This window comes from Micropterus dolomieu, linkage group LG13 (assembly GCF_021292245.1).
Source record: "Micropterus dolomieu isolate WLL.071019.BEF.003 ecotype Adirondacks linkage group LG13, ASM2129224v1, whole genome shotgun sequence".
NCBI lineage: Eukaryota > Metazoa > Chordata > Actinopteri > Centrarchiformes > Centrarchidae > Micropterus > Micropterus dolomieu.
Window position 1 is genome coordinate 2,872,838 of NC_060162.1, and position 20,246 is coordinate 2,893,083.

General features: G+C 40.8%; 1 protein-coding gene across 2 annotated transcripts in view; it reads left to right on the forward strand.

The window, feature by feature from the left end:
* The window catches only part of rasgrf2a (Ras protein-specific guanine nucleotide-releasing factor 2a), a 45,133-nt gene that overhangs the window by 17,920 nt on the left and 6,967 nt on the right, over positions 1–20,246 (forward strand). Inside the window, exons 2-23 of one of the 2 annotated variants that reach the window (XM_046067331.1) lie at positions 1,246–1,352; positions 2,618–2,765; positions 3,050–3,139; positions 3,226–3,479; positions 4,258–4,337; positions 6,437–6,630; positions 6,728–6,837; positions 6,920–7,038; positions 7,115–7,278; positions 8,686–8,752; positions 8,861–8,997; positions 9,102–9,184; positions 9,907–10,155; positions 10,433–10,525; positions 10,614–11,122; positions 13,193–13,318; positions 13,416–13,505; positions 13,676–13,782; positions 15,948–16,060; positions 16,967–17,027; positions 17,387–17,490; positions 19,797–19,881. In XM_046067331.1, the coding sequence (XP_045923287.1) occupies positions 1,246–1,352; positions 2,618–2,765; positions 3,050–3,139; positions 3,226–3,479; positions 4,258–4,337; positions 6,437–6,630; positions 6,728–6,837; positions 6,920–7,038; positions 7,115–7,278; positions 8,686–8,752; positions 8,861–8,997; positions 9,102–9,184; positions 9,907–10,155; positions 10,433–10,525; positions 10,614–11,122; positions 13,193–13,318; positions 13,416–13,505; positions 13,676–13,782; positions 15,948–16,060; positions 16,967–17,027; positions 17,387–17,490; positions 19,797–19,881 (3,090 nt within the window). The remainder of the gene's footprint in view (positions 1–1,245; positions 1,353–2,617; positions 2,766–3,049; positions 3,140–3,225; positions 3,480–4,257; positions 4,338–6,436; positions 6,631–6,727; positions 6,838–6,919; positions 7,039–7,114; positions 7,279–8,685; positions 8,753–8,860; positions 8,998–9,101; positions 9,185–9,906; positions 10,156–10,432; positions 10,526–10,613; positions 11,123–13,192; positions 13,319–13,415; positions 13,506–13,675; positions 13,783–15,947; positions 16,061–16,966; positions 17,028–17,386; positions 17,491–19,796; positions 19,882–20,246) is intronic. The other variant, XM_046067332.1, reaches the window with a different exon arrangement.

Below are 20,246 nucleotides of genomic sequence, written 5' to 3' on the forward strand. Positions count from 1 at the left end.
TACCGCGCTTCATTCACCAAGTCCGATGCAATTTGATAAATTATATTGTATGTTGTGCTCGTATTGTGTACAATTGGGACCTAATAGCTTCTCTTCAGGTAAGACTCTCGTGAGAAAAAGACAGAATAAAGTCACTAACCCTGTCTATATGCCCGCTCTGCTCCTATTAACTGCATTTACCATAAAGGCTCTAATACATGTGCACTCCAAAGTTAGCGGCTAGCTTGATTGTGTTCTCACAAACGAGTGACAGTGGAAACGCTGTTCAAACCCTTAGTTAACGTTACCGTAATTGCCTCAAAAGAAAAGTGGTTGTCTCGAAGCCAAAGTGTGTGGGCGCACAAGTTTACAGCAGCAGGGAGAAGCGGCGCTGTAATTTATCCTGACTCACATACACCGTCCTGCTGCCCCAGATACTCACTAGAGCACCACATGTGAATTCATCCGCTGCTGAAAATAGTCCCCTTCTAATGCACTAAATCCTCCTGTTTGAGAAATCACAGGTGCCAGCTGGCTATTTTAAATAAAAGTATTAATTTGACACCAAAGATTTACATTATTTTTTTTTTTTGTGGGAACCAATGGCCTTGGAGCTGGGAGCCACAGACAGGAAGGCAGACGGTACCTAGTGATTGATAAATTTTCATGGGATATTTTGACAATAAGAAAAATGACCCAGCTTCACACTTTATGTTCGTTGTTGAACTTCAAAGACACAGTGACAAAAATTTACACAATTTCAAAATATCCCAAATATAGAGAAGTTAAAAACACACGTTATACTGCATATTGTAAGTTCGTCTTTCTTAGCTTGAATACTCCAGTTGTGCTGATTCAGGATCTTTGGCACCGTTAAATTTTATTTTTAGCTTGTGAGTTTCATCACACCCAGTGGTGAAATGTAAGTTTTGTACTTTTATTTTCAGTATTACCTGCTAATGCTTGTTTATACTTCACCACATTTCAGAGCAAAATATTGTACTTATTACTACACTACATTTATTTCACAGCTTTAATAACTTGTTTGTATATTATATGCATCAGGTAACTTCGATAAGACCAGATCAAATTTTACTGCTGCAGCCTCCACGTCAAAATAGATGAAGTAATACAGACATGACAGTCTTGTTCCTGCAAGTCAGTGAAATTATAACTGAACGTTTAAAACTCAATTTTTAATAGTTGTTCTTAAATATATAATGAAATTCACCTCTGATTATTTTGCGACTTTTTTCTGTAATGCAGCACTACTTCCTGATCATTTTTGGCCACGATGGGCAGAAACCTTTGGAGCTGCGGACCGAGGAAGAGTCAGACTGCAATGAGTGGGTGGAGTACATCCAGCAGGCCAGGTAGGAAGACTCAAATCAAGTAGTACAGTTTCTAGTTGCTTCTCAGATTACAGTTTTATTCATTTGCCAACCTGCATCAGTCAAAACTGAAGTCACGTTGTCTAAACTCTTCACACAGTTGGTGAAACAGAAGTGACAATTCTGATTCGAGTCAGGGACAGCCCTAGTTTAGAGCTGCAGACTGAGTTTGAAGCAGGAAATGTTCTTGTATTTTTACAGAATTGTTTCGAGGGGTCGGTACATGAATTATGTATGTTATGGTCATTGTGTCTCAGCACCAGTGCTACTGTGGAAACAATCGAGATAAACTGCGCTGCAGCATTGAATATTCAGAGATTTGTTTTTTGTTTCATCTTTTTATTCATCACAATGTAGAAAAAATAAAGACGTTTCTGCATTTCTGTTGAATTCTTGTTACATAAACTTTAGTACAGTCAATAATGTAAATATATGTTATTCGTATTCTGTTATGAAACACTAATTTATGTGACAAATCATTCAAACTTCAAAGAGAGAAGTTCATTATTTCTGTATAAAGCTCTCTATTAGTGTTTTTTAGGTCAGTGTGTTATGAGTGAGAATTGTTGCCAGTGTTTTGGTTGAATGAGTTTATTTTGAGATGATGTATGAAGTGTTTTGGCGGTTTGAGTGCGTTTTGGAGGTGAGATTAAACGTTTGGCAATGGAGGTAATGCAGACTGTATGAAGTGTTTTGAAACAGTGGCCTCAGTTTTGACCGATGTTTGTTAGCAAATCCAAAGAAAACCTACTTGTCCTACATATTTAACAGAACTGAGGCGTTAAATAACTTGCTGGAGACTCAAAGTGTCTCTACATTCTTCTTTCTTTTTGCGCTGATGCACATTAGACATACCAAGTGTTATTCCATATGTGTTTACCATCTGAGAGACTGTGTGTGTGCGTGTGTGATCGCGTGCGCACATGGACGTGTTTCGCTCGCAGCGGTTCACATTTAGGTCACACTGGTGCTGTATTGCTACACTGGTTACATCACAGACTTGATCTCGCCACTCGACCTCTATTCCTCTCCTCTCTCCCTCTCTATTGCTGCCTTTTCTGTTTTCATCTGAACATTCAGTAGAAAATATGATGCGCCTCAAACCACCGTTGTTTATTCTTGCATGATCCCGGCAGGTTGCTGCTTATTGATCTCAGCATAGTTTGTGACTTAACGTGACTCATCAGATAAAACTGAACCCTTGTCTCCAAACACTGCGCCTGTTCTTTTCCCATGCTCCCCTTTAGTTACTCTGACGTCATCATCGAGCGTGAGATCCTGATGCAGAAGTACATCCACCTGGTCCAGATCATGGAGACTGAGAAGGTCGCAGCCAATCAGCTTCGCACTCAGCTGGAGGACCAGGACACCGAGATCGAGAGGCTTAAAGCTGAGGTATGCATGAGTGCATCTGCGTGTGCATGCATACATAAATCCGCATGCACAGGCGCTCAGAAGGAGCACATGCAGATCAAAGCATGCAAATGATCTGACAAGATGGGAAAACACTTGAGTTTAGAGCGCATGTGTCTAAAGCACAGCAGGGCTCCGGTGATTCCAACTCATTACTTCCTTATCATGCAACAGTATATCTTTTTGTTTTAAACCTCCAAAGTGGTGTCATGAATATTTCAACCTCTGTGCCCGTGTTACTCACATGGAGACTGTTGTTGCGCCAGATTCTAGGGCTGAACAAAGCCAAGGAGAGGATGCAGCCTTACCAGAGCAACCAAGAGGAGGAAGACCCAGATATTAAAAAGATCAAAAAGGTAAATTGTTGGTTTTACATAATAATGCGCATGAAAACAAAGAAAGAAGAACAAAGAGAGACCCCTACTGTGCTGTGCCTGTGCAGGTGCAAAGTTTCATGCGTGGCTGGCTATGCCGGAGGAAGTGGAAGATCATCGTCCAGGACTACATCTGTTCCCCTCACGCTGAGAGCATGAGGAAAAGGAACCAGATTGTCTTCAACATGGTGGAGGCAGAGACAGAATACGTCCACCAGCTCTCCATCCTGGTGAATTGTTTCCTGAGGCCGCTCCGCATGGCTGCCAGCTCCAAGAAACCTCCCATCAGCCATGACGACGTCAGCAGTATATTCCTCAACAGGTACGATTAGCTTCGAAGATCGAAGGCCAAACCCTTGAGAAACTCTATGAATCAGCCTACCATAATAACATAATAATGCTGGCCAACAATATTGTCTTTGACCCCTGACATGTCCTGAACAGTGAAAACAAGTTGTTGCCATCAACCTTGAGATGCAGGATGCCACGAGTTAATCGGGTTAGAGGACTGAAACACTTTTATACACCAGTCAATACTAAAATTAAATATGGAGCCTAATCCCAGATCAAATGTGCATTGAAGGGCCTTGAATATCGTCTTCTGTGACTGTAATGGTTTGTAAAATGTACAGTACCTCACAAAAAGTAAGTACGCCCCTCACATCTTCACTTAGTGATGAACTCACTTTTGTTGCCAGCGGTTTAGACATTAACGGCTGTGTGATGTGTTATTTTGAGGGGACGGCAAATTTACACTGTTATACAAGCTGCACACTCACTACTTTACACTGCAGCAAAGTGTCATTTCTTCAGTGTTGTCACATGAAAAGAAATAATCAAATATTTACAAAAATGTGAGGGGGAGGGGGGGGGGGGGGACTCACTTGTACGTGAGATACTGTAGGTATTTTTATAACTTGTCTTGATTTTTGTCTTATCTTTGGTTTTGCAAGCGGAGCTGCTGTGATGCAGGAAAAATGTCAGACTCGATCTGACAATAAAGTATTATTTTTCTTTTGTGTAACAGTGGATTTCTTGCTGGTAGTTTATCTTCTAGTTTAAAGTGAGTGAGTGATTTGAGACCGGTTCTCCCTCTCTAGTGAGACCATCATGTTTCTGCATGAGATCTTCCATCAAGGTCTGAAAGCTCGGATTGCCAACTGGCCCACGCTGGTTCTGGGTGAGTACTGCAGCGCTGACAGTCGAGTCTCTTTGTACAGTTTGCATGTTGATTAATTACAATCTGCATATGCATTACATTACTGCAATGCCTAATGAATGCCCATGGTACATGGTGTTCCTAACGAAGTCAGTGCTGACAGTTTGCAGGATTTAAATTCTTTAAAGCATGATTTAATTCCTGTATGACAATACTTAGTTGGACATTTCACTCAAGAAAAGATCCACAATAAAGGCACGTTGTCGTTTTTATTACATTTCACATGTTAATAGTCATAGTTCACATTCTTTAGGTTCATCTATTTAATACAAGAAGCTGCTGAATTTTTACAATTCAGTTCATCCGCCAAAGAGTTTTCAAAATGTCACTCTCCCTTAAAAATTTCCCCACAGTGATGACATTTTCTTTCTTCTTCTTTTCTTAATTTATAATAATGTCAGGGTTATCGTCAGCACATGACAAACAGGAGTAGGGCCCAAATGCAAGACACAGGACTGGGAAGATGAGTTCTGATGATTTATTGACAACAAAACTAAAAGCATACACACTTACTAGGAGTCCAAATAAATCCAAAAGGTAAAGTCCAAAGTAATCCAACAGAAGAAAGCAAAAGTGAACCCAAAATCCTCTGACACAGGAAATAACAGGCAGGCATGTTAACAAATAGAATATCGGGCAGGAACACACACGACTAGTAGCAAGACAGAGCGCAGGGACACATCAGACAGACCAAAATCAACACACGCTATTACAAAATATGACAGAACAGGACAAGTAAGCTGAAACCAAAACCTTAGAAACACGGACCATAACCAACTAAACAGGGAAACAAACAGAACACAGAGCAGACAAGGCCAAAATAATTGCAAGCTCAAATAGACACAGACCAGGATCGCGACTATCATTACAAAAATAAATAAATGCAACAGAAACAAACAAGTTGTTTAATATGGTGGCGTAATTACATTAGTTATCAAAAGAGCGTCACACTGTCATGAACTGAAGCCGAAGTCTGGAAGGCAGGAAATCAGTCATCATATTGGCATGCTGGTGAAAATGGTCGCCCATTGATACATTTACATCTTAAGTCTTTGAGCTAGAGTCCAAGTCAAGTCTCAAGTCTTTGAGCAAGAGTTCAAGTCAAGTCTCAAGTCTTTGAGCTAGAGTCCAAGTCAAGTCTCAAGTCTTTGAGCTAGAGTCCAAGTCAAGTCTCAAGTCTTTGAGCTTGAGTCCAAGTCAAGTCTCAAGTCTTTGAGCTTGAGTCCAAGTCAAGTCTCAAGTCTTTGAGCTAGAGTCCAAGTCAAGTCTCAAGTCTTTGAGCTAGAGTCCAAGTCAAGTCTCAAGTCTTTGAGCTAGAGTCCAAGTCAAGTCTCAAGTCTTTGAGCAAGAGTTCAAGTCAAGTCTCAAGTCTTTGAGCAAGAGTTCAAGTCAAGTCTCAAGTCTTTGAGCAAGAGTCCAAGTCAAGTCTCAAGTCTTTGAGCAAGAGTTCAAGTCAAGTCTCAAGTCTTTGAGCAAGAGTTCAAGTCAAGTCTCAAGTCTTTGAGCTAGAGTCCAAGTCAAGTCTCAAGTCACTCGTAGTTATTATGAATGTTGTATCACCTGCCGTGTTCAATCCAGGCTGTTTATAAAACTGCTTCGCTCTAGCGAATTATGTAACTGTAACCTGTTTTTCAATTACAGAGCACAACCATGTAATGTGCACTGCAACTAATGACAGCTTATTAACTACTGCAAGTCAACACCAACCGCAGACTCTCAAACCAGTGTAACGTTATAACTAAATAAAACTGTACCGTTACATGATCAACAATAAACCTGTAACCTCTTTCTAGCCAACGGTAATAATTAACGTGATGGCAGCCAATCCGCGCGCAGCCGATGCTTCGTGTTACGTAAGCAGGTTCTAGGTAACGCAGGGAAAAACAGCAAGCTCATCAGAAGTTTACTAAAAAATAAACATTGTTCACGAGTCCCGCACCTCGAGTCCAAGTCAAGTCTAAAGTGTGTCTCAAGTTGAGTCTGAAGTCACTGTGTGAGCGACTCAAGTCCCCATCTCTGTCTCAAGGTTATATGTGTTGTGTTTTCTTCTTCCCACCCAGCGGACCTGTTTGATATCCTGCTGCCCATGCTGAACATTTACCAGGAGTTTGTGCGTAACCACCAGTACAGTCTGCAGGTGCTGGCAAACTGTAAGCAGAACAGAGACTTTGACAAGCTGCTGAAACAGTACGAGTCCAACGCTGCATGTGAGGGCCGGATGTTGGAGACTTTCCTCACTTATCCCATGTTCCAGGTACACTGCTGCATGCACGTTTCTAACGTGAAACTGATCAATTATTATTGGTTAAGAAAACCAATGTGTCACCAATGTCACGTCTTCTGTATTTCAGATTCCACGATACATCATCACTCTTCATGAGCTGCTGGCGCACACACCCCATGAGCATGTGGAGCGCAAGAGTCTGGAATTCGCCAAATCCAAACTGGAGGAGCTGTCGAAGTGAGTGCGTGCACGTCGCATTGATATGTAGTGACTGATTGGTGATAATGTTGACGCTAACGGTGATCGGCCGTGTTGTCAGGATGATGCACGACGAGGTGAGTGACACCGAGAACATCAGGAAGAATCTGGCCATAGAGAGGATGATTGTCGAGGGCTGTGACATCCTGTTAGACACAAGTCAGACCTTCGTCAGACAAGGTGAGCTTCCTCCCTGCCTCTCGCTGCCACTTTGCTCCATATCTTTTCACTCACCGCTGACCGTCTCCTCGGCCAGGCTCTCTCATCCAGCTGCCGTCCAGCAGCGAGCGGGGCATGCTCAGCAAGGTCCGCCTGGGCTCCCTGTCACTGAGGAAGGAAGGAGAGCGACAGTGTTTTCTGTTCACCAAACACATCCTCATCTGTACCCGAACATCTGGAGGAAAGCTTCACTTGCTCAAGGTCGGCCTCACCAATCCAAGTACACTGGAATTAATAACCATCCTAACAAGTTTAGACAAGTTGTTTAACTTGTGCAAATACAACAAACATAACAAAACATCTATCAAAGGACGGACTTTAATAATAATCAAGCATTTTAAACCCATTGTAAAGTATTAACCCTAGCAGATACATTCTTACTTCTTTTATTAAGAATCACATATGATCATCATCATCATTTCTTTTTCTTTTTCTTTTTTTTACAATATAATAGTAGAACATAAGCAGATAAATAAAAAGATAATTAATAAGTTACATGAAACCCAAATTTAAACAAAAGAAGGGCATTTCAGGGAAATATATGCAATCCAATTCTCACAAATTTCTTAAAATTTACTAACCGGGAGTCTCATGGAGAAAAAAATTCTTTCCATTACAAAGATACCGGTCTTGTACAGAGGTACACAGGTCAGGGTTAAGCCATTTCTTTGATTGCTTTTCTAGGTGCTCTGCTCAATATTCCAAATAGGAACTCATCAAAATGAATGTATTTGCCAGATATAATCACTAATTCTGTATAGACATTACACCAGAAGGTGTGAACCTTAGGACAGAACAAGAAAACCAGTGGTAGTGATTGGCTTCCTGAGAGCCACAATATCTCCATAGAGCAGGTGGGACTTCTGAACAAGGTTATTATCGTCAACGAAGATGAACGAAATAACGAAAATTAGATGTGAACAAACATAAAAACTAATGAAATATCCAAAACTGTAATGTGTATGTATGTGTGTAATAAAATACCTACTGAGAAACCTCAAGCCAAAAGCTCTTCATGTGTTTGAGCATATCTTCCATTGAAATTCACAATATTTTAACCAGCCCTGAATATTATGTAGGCCTGAAATGATAAAGTAAAGGAACTAGTGCTCTGCTGTGGTACTTGTTCATTCTGCTTTTTAATGCAGTCATACATAATATAAACATCTGCCTTTATGAAATATATTATGCATAATTATTAACAAATGTCACATTCAGGCTTGTTATATTCATGAACAGTTGAGTGAGTTCATTTGTTTAACTGGAGGTGGATGAATACATACGTAATAAAGTTCTGTTAAAGAGGTTCGTGATTTCAGCAGCTAAGGTGGCTGTTTGCGGGAGGACCGGCTGCTCTTTCCACCAGCCCACACAGCTGTATGAAACTAGAGGCCTTAATGTCGCACAGAACTAGAGAGGGAACAGTTAGTTTTAGATTTTCTGATTATACCACATGAGTGAGAAGCACAGTGGAAACACAACAGCGCTGAATGCTGGGTAAAGATGCCATTGAATCCCAAAGAAAGATCTCATTGATGGCTACGTTGAAATCACTTTCTGGCAATTTTTCACTCTGTTACATCTGTTTTTTTTTGTCTCCCTCAACAGCAAGGAGGAGCGCTGTCTCTGATAGAGTGCACTCTCATTGAAGAACTAGAGGCCAGTGATGAGGACTGTGAGAATCTTTTTACCAAAACAACATCAATCCCTCTTGTATGTTTCTCTGTCTTGGTTCCGTTACGTCAACGCTGGCTGTTAACTGAGGCGTGTTTACCTTTTGCAGACAACGCAGCAGGTCAAGGCTTCAACCATCTGGAGTTCAAAATTGTGGTGGAGCCTCCTGACGGTCAGCCCTTCTCCGTTGTCCTCTTGGCTCCGTCTCGCCAAGAAAAGGCCGCCTGGACCAGCGATATCAGCCAGGTAAGCCCGACTGTCTGAAGGCGTTAAAGATCTCTTTAATGTGGGCTTAAACTGGACTGAAAGTGTCACCAGATCTTATGTTGCTTCTCCGCCCTCTGCTTCAGTGCATTGATAATATCCGATGTAACGGCCTGATGACCAGTGTGTTTGAGGAGAACTCCAAAGTTTCTGTGCCGCACATGATCAAGTAAGTGACAAGGATTTCTGATCTGTCTAAAAAAACAGGAAGATTTAGGGCTATAACCTCATGCATTCGTCAGATATTTTGGTTTTACTTTTATTATGCAGATTAAAGTGAGAGGCCGTACAGTTAACACATGGAATCTAATTTGATCCTGAGTGAAGTGTTGCTTCAAACAAACAAAAAACAAAAAAAAAAGGAACAGAAATCAATTTTTCTATGTAATTAAATTGTAAATATAGTACCATGCAGTAAAATAATCATACAATTGAAATTATGGTGGGTTTCTTTAACTGTTAAGGTAAAGTCTTATAAAATATTTATGTTTAAGGATAACCTTGAGGATTTATATAGTTTTATTGTCAACAAATCTGATGAAAAGACCAATTTATTTTGACTCAGTCCCACATACACCAACCTGCCGCCCCAAACACTCACTAGGACACCAAATGTAAATTAATACGCCGCTGAAAATATTAATAATAGAAAAAATGCACTATTCCCGTTTACTAAAAACTACAGTGAGCAGCTGTTTTAGGAAATTACTGAGATATTTTTAAACATAAAACTATATTTATGAGGTGTTTTTAAAAGATTTACATCCTCAGTAGGAACCAATGAGCCACAGACAGGAAGGTTGAAACAGCTGACAATTATAAAATATCACCAGCCTTATCCTTTACCTGAACGTGGTGATTTAACTTGATTATTATTGGTTATTTTTTTAGGTCTGATGCCCGACTGCATAAAGACGACGTCGACATTTGCTTCAGCAAGACGCTCAACTCCTGCAAGGTCCCACAGATCCGATATGCGAGCGTGGAGCGCCTGCTGGAGCGACTCACAGACCTGCGATTCCTCTCCATAGATTTCCTCAACACCTTCCTGCACACGTACAGGATCTTCACCACAGCTGCCGTGGTCATGGACAAACTGGCGGACATCTACAAGAAGCCGTTTACCTCCATACCTGTCAGGTACATGTCCCTACGTCAAAGTGCTCCCCCTGGGTACGGTAGATTTCTGAAATAGTCAGTAAACATCACTGTGGTTGTGTTAATTTGTTTGCACATATTCATCCGCCCTCGTTGTCCCTCCCTCTCCCCTCATGTAACAGACTCATGCATGGCTACATTCACTCCATCTTTCCATTCCCACATGTTCTGTTGTTCTTCTCACTCTCCCCTCACGATTCACCTCCTCTCTTCACCCCGCCATACACTCTTCTCCCTCCTCTTCCTGTCACTGTCCCAGGATCGAGCAACATTCATGTGATCGTCTGTCCATCATGTCCCTCTGTCCCGACTACAGTCTGAAGATCACGCAGCTTGCGCTGGACCAGTCCAAGTAAATACCATCAGCAGGACTGGTGTTTCACTTGTGCCAACGTTTGTCAGAGACCGAGCTACAGATCAACTCTCCTCCTGTCTCTCAGGTCTCTGGAGCTCTTCTTCGCCACCAACCAGGGCTCGTGGGCGACAGACCCCTTGAACAACAAATCTCCGAGGCTGTGCCGCAAGTTTTCTTCTCCTCCTCCTCTCTCCATCCCCCCTCGCACCTCCTCCCCCGTCCACTGCCGCAAGCTCTCCCTCAGTTCCCCGATCGGCACGAAAGTGGGAGCCTTGGACCTGTCCACCACGCCTACCTCCTCTGCCGCCAACTCCCCCACCTCCAGTCACTGTCCCTCCATCTCCTCTCCTCCGCCCACTTCAACCAGGCCCCCCTCTGGCTTTTCCTCCCCTCCGCCCACCGCCACGCGCTCTCCCAGCCTCCCCCAGGCCTCTGGGATGTCCTCTCCGCCCCCCTTCTCCACCAAGGCCCCGCTGGACCTCAGCCGTGGTCCCAGCTCCCCAGAGCTGAGCCCAGCCGCAGGGGAGGACGTCAGCGGGGAGCTTCCTCGCCTTGACGCCTTCTGTGGGAAGCTGAGGCGCAGCATCCGCAGGGGTACGTTGCTGGAACACAAAAGCATATGATTCACACTCGATCAGTCCCATGTGAACATGTGTGGGCACACGCCTTAGTGTCGACTCACACATGCTGTTGTAGTGTTACGAAAGTGGAGTTTAAGAACAGGTAAATGCAGAGCTCAGGTTTTCTTTCACTTGAAATTTGAACATTAGTGCATCTACTGCAAATCTTCAAAGTGTCTGATTTATTTATTCCTGCTATCATTATACTTGAATCTGACACATCACTGTTAGTGGCCTGCCAACCCAAAAAAAGACAAGAAAAGCAGGGACATAAATGGGTCACCGTTACCCAACGGAGGAATAATCGTGCTCTTAGATCACCATCTGGCCACAGCTGACAGCTTGTTCACTATAAATACAGCGGCGGAGCACTAGGTCAGAAAATCTCTGACAACAATTTGGAAAGGAGAGAAAGAAAATGAAGACATAAATAGAGCTCTTACATGGCAGCAGAGTGCCTCCTAAGAGGAAAACCACATATTGAATTGTTGAAAAGGAAAGCTGTCCAGTAAAACCCAAAACACAGCAGCTTATGATCCAGTAGGCCACAGTCGAGCGTGCATGCTCATTCAGAGGTCAGACTGTTGACTGTTTTTTGTACTTGCTGTGCGACCTCTGACATTTAACAACTATAAAATCGCTTTGGATAAATGAGTAAATGTTGTAGATCACTTCTGATACAAATACATGTGTTTGTATTTTACTTTCTTTACTTAATATTATTATTATTATTATAGTATTGTAGTATTTAAAGCTGACAAATCCAGAGCCCCTCAGCTCTACGAAGCTTTTAAGCGTCTTTCTGCTCGTTGTTTTGGTTTTGTGGTCACACAGCTTTACTGGCTTGGTCCACTTTCACCGCTCTCTACAACCTCGTTTCTAGTTTTCTAAAAAAAAAAAGCTCAAATAAAACTAGGGATGGGTATCGACTGAAACAGCCCAGTATGGAGTTGTATTGAAACGTCTCCAGTCAAACCAGAACTTCATTCGATACTTTTTGTAAACAGATTGCGGCTCTCTTTTCCGTTTATGTGCCTGCACCTGCTTGTAAGTCCATGCGTGATTTTAACAGCCCCTTCAGCTTCAGCTGCGGTCTCAGGCATGCTCGTCACTGTTGAAAGTCTATCGCCACAAGCTTGGCTTTTCGTTGGTTTCATCTTCCGGTGTCATTTAACACTTCTCCTCGTTTGACCATAACAACAAAAAAAAATAGCAAGGTATCGAATAAAGTACTCTATTGGTATCAGTATCACTTTAAGGGTACTGGTTTTGGTTCTGGTATCATAAAATTTTAAATGATACCCAACCCTTAATAAAACCTTACGCTTTAGCAGAACAATACATTTCCCTTAGCGGTTAAAGGAGACCAAAGCAGAGCCAAGGAGAGAGTGAACATTGGAGAACTTCATTAGGTCGACAGAATCACAACTCTTAATGAATGTTGCTCTGTGTCTGCTGGGTATGTAAATAAACAATTCTTTACCAACACAATCAACTTTACAAGGTGATATGTATGCCAGTTAACATGTCACGTCGGGACTCATAAGTGCCACATTTCAGTGATCGAACAGAAGCTGTGGCATTATCCTGATTTACTTATTTGATGACACGTCGTTTGCTGCTGTATTAATGTTTTCTAAGTGCTTCAGCTGCTCTGACACCACTTTACTGACGCTGCTAAAGGTGTTGATTTCTGACTGCAGGACCGTGTGAAATTTTTCTTTTTACTCTTCAGTAGCGTTTTTGTGAATAAAAAACAGACAGAGCAGAACACTGAGCCTTATTTGGCAGTTGTGGGGGTTTGCTTGTAATGGAGTATTCTTTTACAGTGTGGCATTAGTACTTTTACTTTGAGTAAAGGATCTGAATGCTTCCTCCACCATTTGACTTGGAAGACTTGTACGTGCAAACCTACACGTGCAAAAACTAAAAGAAGTTTTAGAATACAGAAATGTTTCTAGCACGAGACCCCGTTGTCTTGTTACTTCATGTTACTTCATGTTATGGAGGCCATGTTTGAGCTGTAACATTTTTTCCCTAACAGCTGTCCTGGAGTCAGTATCTCTGGACAAGTTTCTTCCTGAAACACCAGCCACCAGCGAGGCGGGCGACATGTCTCCCTGCCGCTCACCTTCAACGCCAAGGCATCTCCGCTACAGACCGTCAGGAGGTACATACACACTTTATACATAACAGTGTACAACAAGTGCCTACAGAGCAGGAGCGTGTTGCCCTTTCTCCTCATGGTGTCTCTTGGTTTCTTGCAGCCACATCGGGGGAGAACTCTCGCTGTACGATGTCGCCGGCTTCAGCGTTTGCGATTGCCACTGCTGCTGCTGGGCATAGCAGCTCCCAGGGTGAGCACGACAAGCCATGAAGGTCAAAAGACGCGCAGCTGAGGGAGGGAACTGTTGCGTTGTTGCCACTCTACCTCCAGATAGCATAATTCACTGGCTTTTAACAGCTGAACAGCAGGAATGACCTCACACATTTAAAAAGATTGCTCTTATGTTTTTTTTTCTCCCAGGTTTTGGTAGTTCTGAGAAAGTCTGTGACAAAGAATTCATCATCCGGAGAGCTGCTACCAACAGAGTTCTCAATGTGCTGCGACACTGGGTTTCCAAGCACTCCCAGGTGAGTCCTCAACATCTCTTTAAATCCTAGATTAGCAGGACCCTTTCCATACAGTCCAAAACCTTCTTACAAGCTACTCAACAAGTTCTTACGTGCGTCCAACTGCCTCAAAGGTTAGAGGAGACCCGAACCTGTACAGGACACTTTCAGACCACCTGAGTCTGGTGTCTGTTTCCATTGCCATCACCTCCTGTTACTCCTTTTTCCCCGATGGAGCTGCTCTTTGCTCTGCATGTCTTTTCTCCCACCCAGGAAGCATGCAGAAAGGTCAGCATCCTCCCCAGGGACACTAAAAGGACTATCATTTTCATTTAAGATTATATAAGATGCTATTTTTGTACCTGGATTTTGTAGCCTTAAAAGGGAGCATGTAGTATTTGGTCTGATTGATGAACACAGTTCTGGGTCAGTGTGGGCAACGACCTTCTGTTGGTGAACTACCACTAATATCAACAGCAGTTAGTATGATAACAAATACAGTGATTATTTTCTATTAAAAAAACTTCTCTGTTATTCTACAAAAAATAGTTCTGTAAATTAAGCATTAGTAGTTTTACCATCACTACTTTGCTATTGATCAACATTTTCTGCCCATATATATTAACAGAGTAGTTTTATTAGTAATTTTATTCTACAGGTGCATCTCATAAAATAAGAATATTGTGGAAAAGTTCATTGTCTTTCATAATTTACAAAAAAAATTGAAACTTTCATATATTATATATTCATTAAACATAAAATGAAGTATTTTAAGCCTTTTTGTTGTTTTAGGCCCCATCTACACTACTAAGTTCTAGTTTAAGAACGGGGTTTTAAAATGAATACGATCTCTGTCCACAGCAGCGTTTTGGCTGCGTATCAGAGCTGATCTCCGTCTACATTAAAACGACTGAAAACGCACATCTAGCGGCCGTTCAGGTACACTGGGCATGCGCGTGCCGGTGTAATCATGAAGCGGATGTTCTACTCCATAGTTACAGAAGATTTGGCGAAAGAATAAAGTACTGCTGCCGAAGAATCGCACCAGATTTTATTTTGCCAATAACGAGTTGGAACTGTTACTGAATGTAACACGGGAGTTAAAAGCAGCTGTGGTGGAAAACAGACTGGGAGTCGTCGCAAAATAAACGCCGACATGCACAGTACAAATGTAGGCTGTAAGTGTTATTTGCACGGTTAGGGTTAATATTTTAATAAAAATACTAAATCAAAAATACTGTCAGTAGCATCGTGTTTCTGCTTTGCATGACCTATGAGACCCAATCAGAGAGCCAAACGTGAGCGTCTGCGTTATCGTTTCTAAAGTCCTCCATTTTTGCCTGTCAGCACTAAAACGCTACCCAGAGTTTTAAAACGAAAAACGTGGTTGGAAGCGTTTTCAAAGTGAAAACGCAGTAGTGTGGATGGGGCTTTAATCTTCATGGAAATCAAAACCCCAGTATCTCGAAATATGTTTGAATTTTAGAATAAAGAATAATAATACAGAAATGTCGACCTGAAAAGAGCTCTGATTAACTCAAAACACCTGAAAATGTTTCCTGAGCCTTTAATCTTTCAGTCTCGTTCTGGTGCTCACAATGAACTTTTCCACGATACTCTATTTATTCTGACAAATGTTGCAAAGTCACTCTAAAAAAGAGAATATAAGATTAAGATAATGTTGTTAGATCAATTAGAAGCACGTAGAGCAATAATATAGAAAAGAAAAGAATTATGTTAGTAAAAAACATCATACAGGACACCATTACAGTAAAAACATGTAATGTAGTAAAACATGCAACACAGATGGACTTTATAAAAACACTGAAATGGGGGTTGTTAATGTTAAAAGAAAAATTAACTAAGTTAGATGACGTTGTGCTGCATTATAAGACACTGATTGAAACATGCAGAAGCAGAAAAACAGACTTACAGTACATGAAATACATAAAACACTCGCACTATAAAAGCATAGTTTTTTTTTTGCTGATGATGATAAATAGTAAAGTATTCTCTAAGTACTTATTCCCCGTCCTCTTGTCTTCTCTTGTACATGTTTGTCCTGTTTATATGTACACAGTGATATCACGTCTATGCTAAATAATGAAAATATATTTGCGGTTTGTAATATAAAGCATTGCCACTACATTTATTGTAACTCGGCTGTAAATGTGTTCCTCCGTCAGGACTTTGACATGAACAGTGAGCTGAAGATGGGGGTGATCACTCTCTTGGAGGAGGTCCTGCGAGATCCAGACCTGCTGCAACAGGAGAGGAAAGCAACAACAAACATATTAAGGTGCACAGCCCAGCCAACCAATGTAAAAAACAACAGATATATAATTAATAACAGCAATGTTTCATAACATGAAATCACTGAATCGTCCAGAAAAATGTCTAATTTCAAGCAAAATATTCAAAAGATCATATGCAAATAAATTGGTTTATTAAAATGTTGGTTAAAAAATTATAAGAACTTCCTTGGACAGTAGATTAGTATATGTAGGGTTCTTATATATAGCTAAATATATAAATTAAAATTAATCAAATGAGCACATTCAGGGGAATCAAATGGTTTGTTTTAGTGTCTACCGTCATGACTGATAAATCTTTATTCTGCTTTTTTGCTTGCTGTATAGAGCTAAAACATGTCCTTATTTTTCCAGCATTTTATCTTCAGATAGATGGATAGATTTATTATATTATTATATTATACATATTTATATTTATTATATTCAGAAGATATTTTTATTGTCTGGTTGTTTTACATTTGTTGGTCCAAAAAAGAATTACTGGTTTTACTTTTAATTCTCCCCGTTTAGCATTTATAAGCAGGATATAAACATTTAATGTAGTGGAAGCAGATGCAAGAGTTTTCAAAGTATTTGGTCTAGTAGGAGAAGTTATACTTGTTGACAAATACTTTAACATCTCCTGACAGCTGCATATAACTCCATTATAGTGTTATTAACCATTTATTAAGTGTTTGTAGACTGCTTATAAATGCAAAATAAGGGGTAATAAAGTTAAGTTTTACTGAATTGGGATCCGATAAATTGTGTTTTTCTGATTGATATACATTTAAATAAACATAATTATATATAAATATGAAATATAGCTACACGTTATATACAATGGTGTCTGAAGAACGAGTAGTTCTAGGACTATAGGCACGTGTTCTAGCAGTGTCTGTTTTGCTCTTCAGTGCCCTTTCTCAAGAAGAACAGGATGACGCTCAGCTGAAGATAGAGGACATACTACAGATGGTCAGTACTACAACCTGTCACTATTACTAAGTACTAAACAAAAAGAATGTAGTTATAGCTTTTACTCATAAAGCAGAACGTTTCTTCAGACTACATTTTCAAGCAATTGTTGAAATAATTTATCTCCAGAAAAGCTGTCCGCTACTACACTTCATTGTGGTAAGAATAATGTTGTTGTTCTGAAGAAGTCACCCCCTTAATGAAAACCACCAGCTGTGCAGTAGTTCATGTGTATTGTGGTGATTTCTGTCACAACCCAGTCACATAGGTGGAGTCTCAGTATGTGGCGTTAACTTAGTGTGATAGTGTATTTTCAGCCGCTTCTTTCTGTACTACAAAAAGTCTGTGTGTGTTTGTAGGCGGAGAGTCCGAAGGCCGAGTGTTTTGATTCCCTCTCTGCCATGGAACTGGCCGAACAGATCACGCTACTGGACCACATCGTGTTCAGGAGTATCCCCTATGAGTGAGTACATCGTCCAGTACAGATACTGGTCTGTTACACCACATTGCACAAGACACAACAAGCAGGTTAGACTTTTTGGTAACTCTTTATTTTACAGGTGTGTAATTTCCAAATAATTTCCTTGAAAGTTTCCTAGAAAGAACTATGTGATTTGGTATATAAAACTTACTGGAGAAATAAATACTGTGTTCAGTTAGGAAGACCTAGAGTAATTGGAAGTACAACCTAGAGAGGCTTACGGTCAGTTCACAGTAGGAAAGCTGAAAGAAACTTAAACATACGTATATGGAGAGTAAACGTATACACAATGCTGCAGCACGCCTCGTGTTCGGTCTACCAAAGTTCTCCCAGCTAGCTCCAGGCGTTAGTCAAACTCAGAGCAAGCCACAAGTCACGACTCTTCTCTGTTAGGGCGTCACTTTGTGTTGGAAAGTGGTGGGGACATAAGGGCTCAGATTAGGGGCGTCAAATACACTTCGGTCACGAGACGTGACGATGCACAAGAACAAGACAAGAAGATTTTTAACTCTGTTTTAAACAAATAGGAAATGCTTAAATATGTGAGCATTAAACACTAAATTTCCTGCATTTGAGACATTTTCTGCTCCAAATTATGGTGGAAATGTCTTTATTTAGAAAAAGGAATATAATGCAGTAATCAGCTGCCTTTCTCAAAATCATTTTCATTTGTTAGTTAACATTTCTTGGAACATTTTTAACAAATGCTTTCTAAAAGTGATGGGGACAAAATCAGCCATTTCAAAATGTGTTGGGGACGTGTCCCCAGCGTCCTCAGTGTAAATGACACATATGGCTGCCAGCCAATTACAGGACAGCCGAGTCGCTCACCAGCAAGAGACTCAAGACTGGACACTGCACAGCTCCCCCCTCCATTTTTCACTTCCTTCTGACAAATGTACTTATTGTCAATTCAAACTGGAGTCTGATATGGGCAGCATTTAAAAAAAAATAATGTTCATGCGCAATGACTGCAAAGGCAGAGTACGTGCAGGTAGGCAGGTAAGTCAACCAATCAATGAAATGTGCAATCCCCTGCGCATTTAATATATAGATTGCAGGGCTGTCAAACGATTCATTTTTTCTTAATCGCGATTAATTGCTGAATTTCAATATTTGCATGTCTTATTACATGATTAAAATTCTATTATTATTATATTATTATTGTCTCATCAACAATGATAACAATTCTTACCAGTGTATCTTGATTAGAAATCAAATTAATGCAAAGAAAGTTAGTTTATGAACTTGACTTTTAGATTTAGCTCGTTGATGGTAACGTTAGCTTAAGCTCGAAGTGCTTCGTTGATATTTTAATTCCATTTCACACAAGGTGCATACTGCTTTTGACTTGTCAACGTAGCCGTCTGGGAGTTCCTTAAACTAAAACTCGCCATTCAGGACTGTGTTGTTGTTCATCTCCATGGCTGCAGCAGGAGGTAGGAAGTGTCTGTGGCAGTACGACAATAAGTAAGGGTGCATCGAAGGGTCAAAATAGTAACAGCCAAAGATCTTTGTAGCAAAGATTCTTTGCACCAGTGACAGTGTAAAACAAGAATATTTGACACATGCAATTAACGCAATTAACACAATTAAAACGCGTTATGAACGGTCCTTAATCTCATCACAATTAATGCGTTAATGCTGACAGCCCTAATAGGTTGCTGTCCCGGATGTAGATCAGGCAGCTGATTCAGAACGCTGCTGCTCGAGACCTCAGTTCTGGGGTCTTTACACTGTCTGTCAGAGAACTGACTGTAACATACTGCTGCTGGTTTATAAATCACTGAATGGTTTAGGGCCAAAAAACATATTTGATCTACGTTACGAACCATCCAGGTTGTCTGGGATCAGGTCTACTTTCTGTCCCCAGAGTCAAATCTAACCAAGGAGAAGCAGCGTTCAGTTTTTATGCTCCGCATATCTGGAACAAACTCCCAGAAACTACAGGTCTGTTGAAACTGTCAGTTCTTTTAAATGAAGTCTGAAGACTTTTTCTTTTTACCATTGCCTTTAATTAAATCAAATTTAAGGCTGTAGATTAATATCTTACACTGCACTGTAACTTTTACCTCGTTTTTATTTTCTAGAAAGTCGATTTTATTTGTATTTTTTTGTATTTCTTATTGACTTATAATGTTTTTATGTTTTATGTAAAGCCCTTTGAATTGCCTTGTTGATGAAATGTGCTATACAAGTAAACCTGCCTTGCCTTGCCTAAAGACAATTCCAACAAACTGAAATACATTACCTACCTGTGGACACACTGACTGTCTGTCCTCCTGCAGGGAGTTCCTCGGTCAGGGCTGGATGAAGGTCGACAAGACAGAGAGGACTCCGTACATCATGAAGACCAGCCAGCACTTTAATGATGTGAGAATAAACAGAGAGCCGTGCATTGCTGTCTGCCACACACGGCAATGTCACTACATGTTACATCAGGGCTGCCCACATAATGCAGCCTAATCCAAGACCCCTGCATTGAATTAGACCTGAAATGATTCATCGATTATTCGATTGACAGAAAATTATTCAAGGTAATGTGTCATATTACAGCACGGGGTTGCACAGTGAAATGTACGTTTTAGCGCCCTCATGCTACACACAGAACATACAGTTTAAAAATAGAGTTAATTTCACACACACACACACACACACACACACACACACACACACACACACACACACACACATATATATATATATATATATATATATATATATATATATATATATAT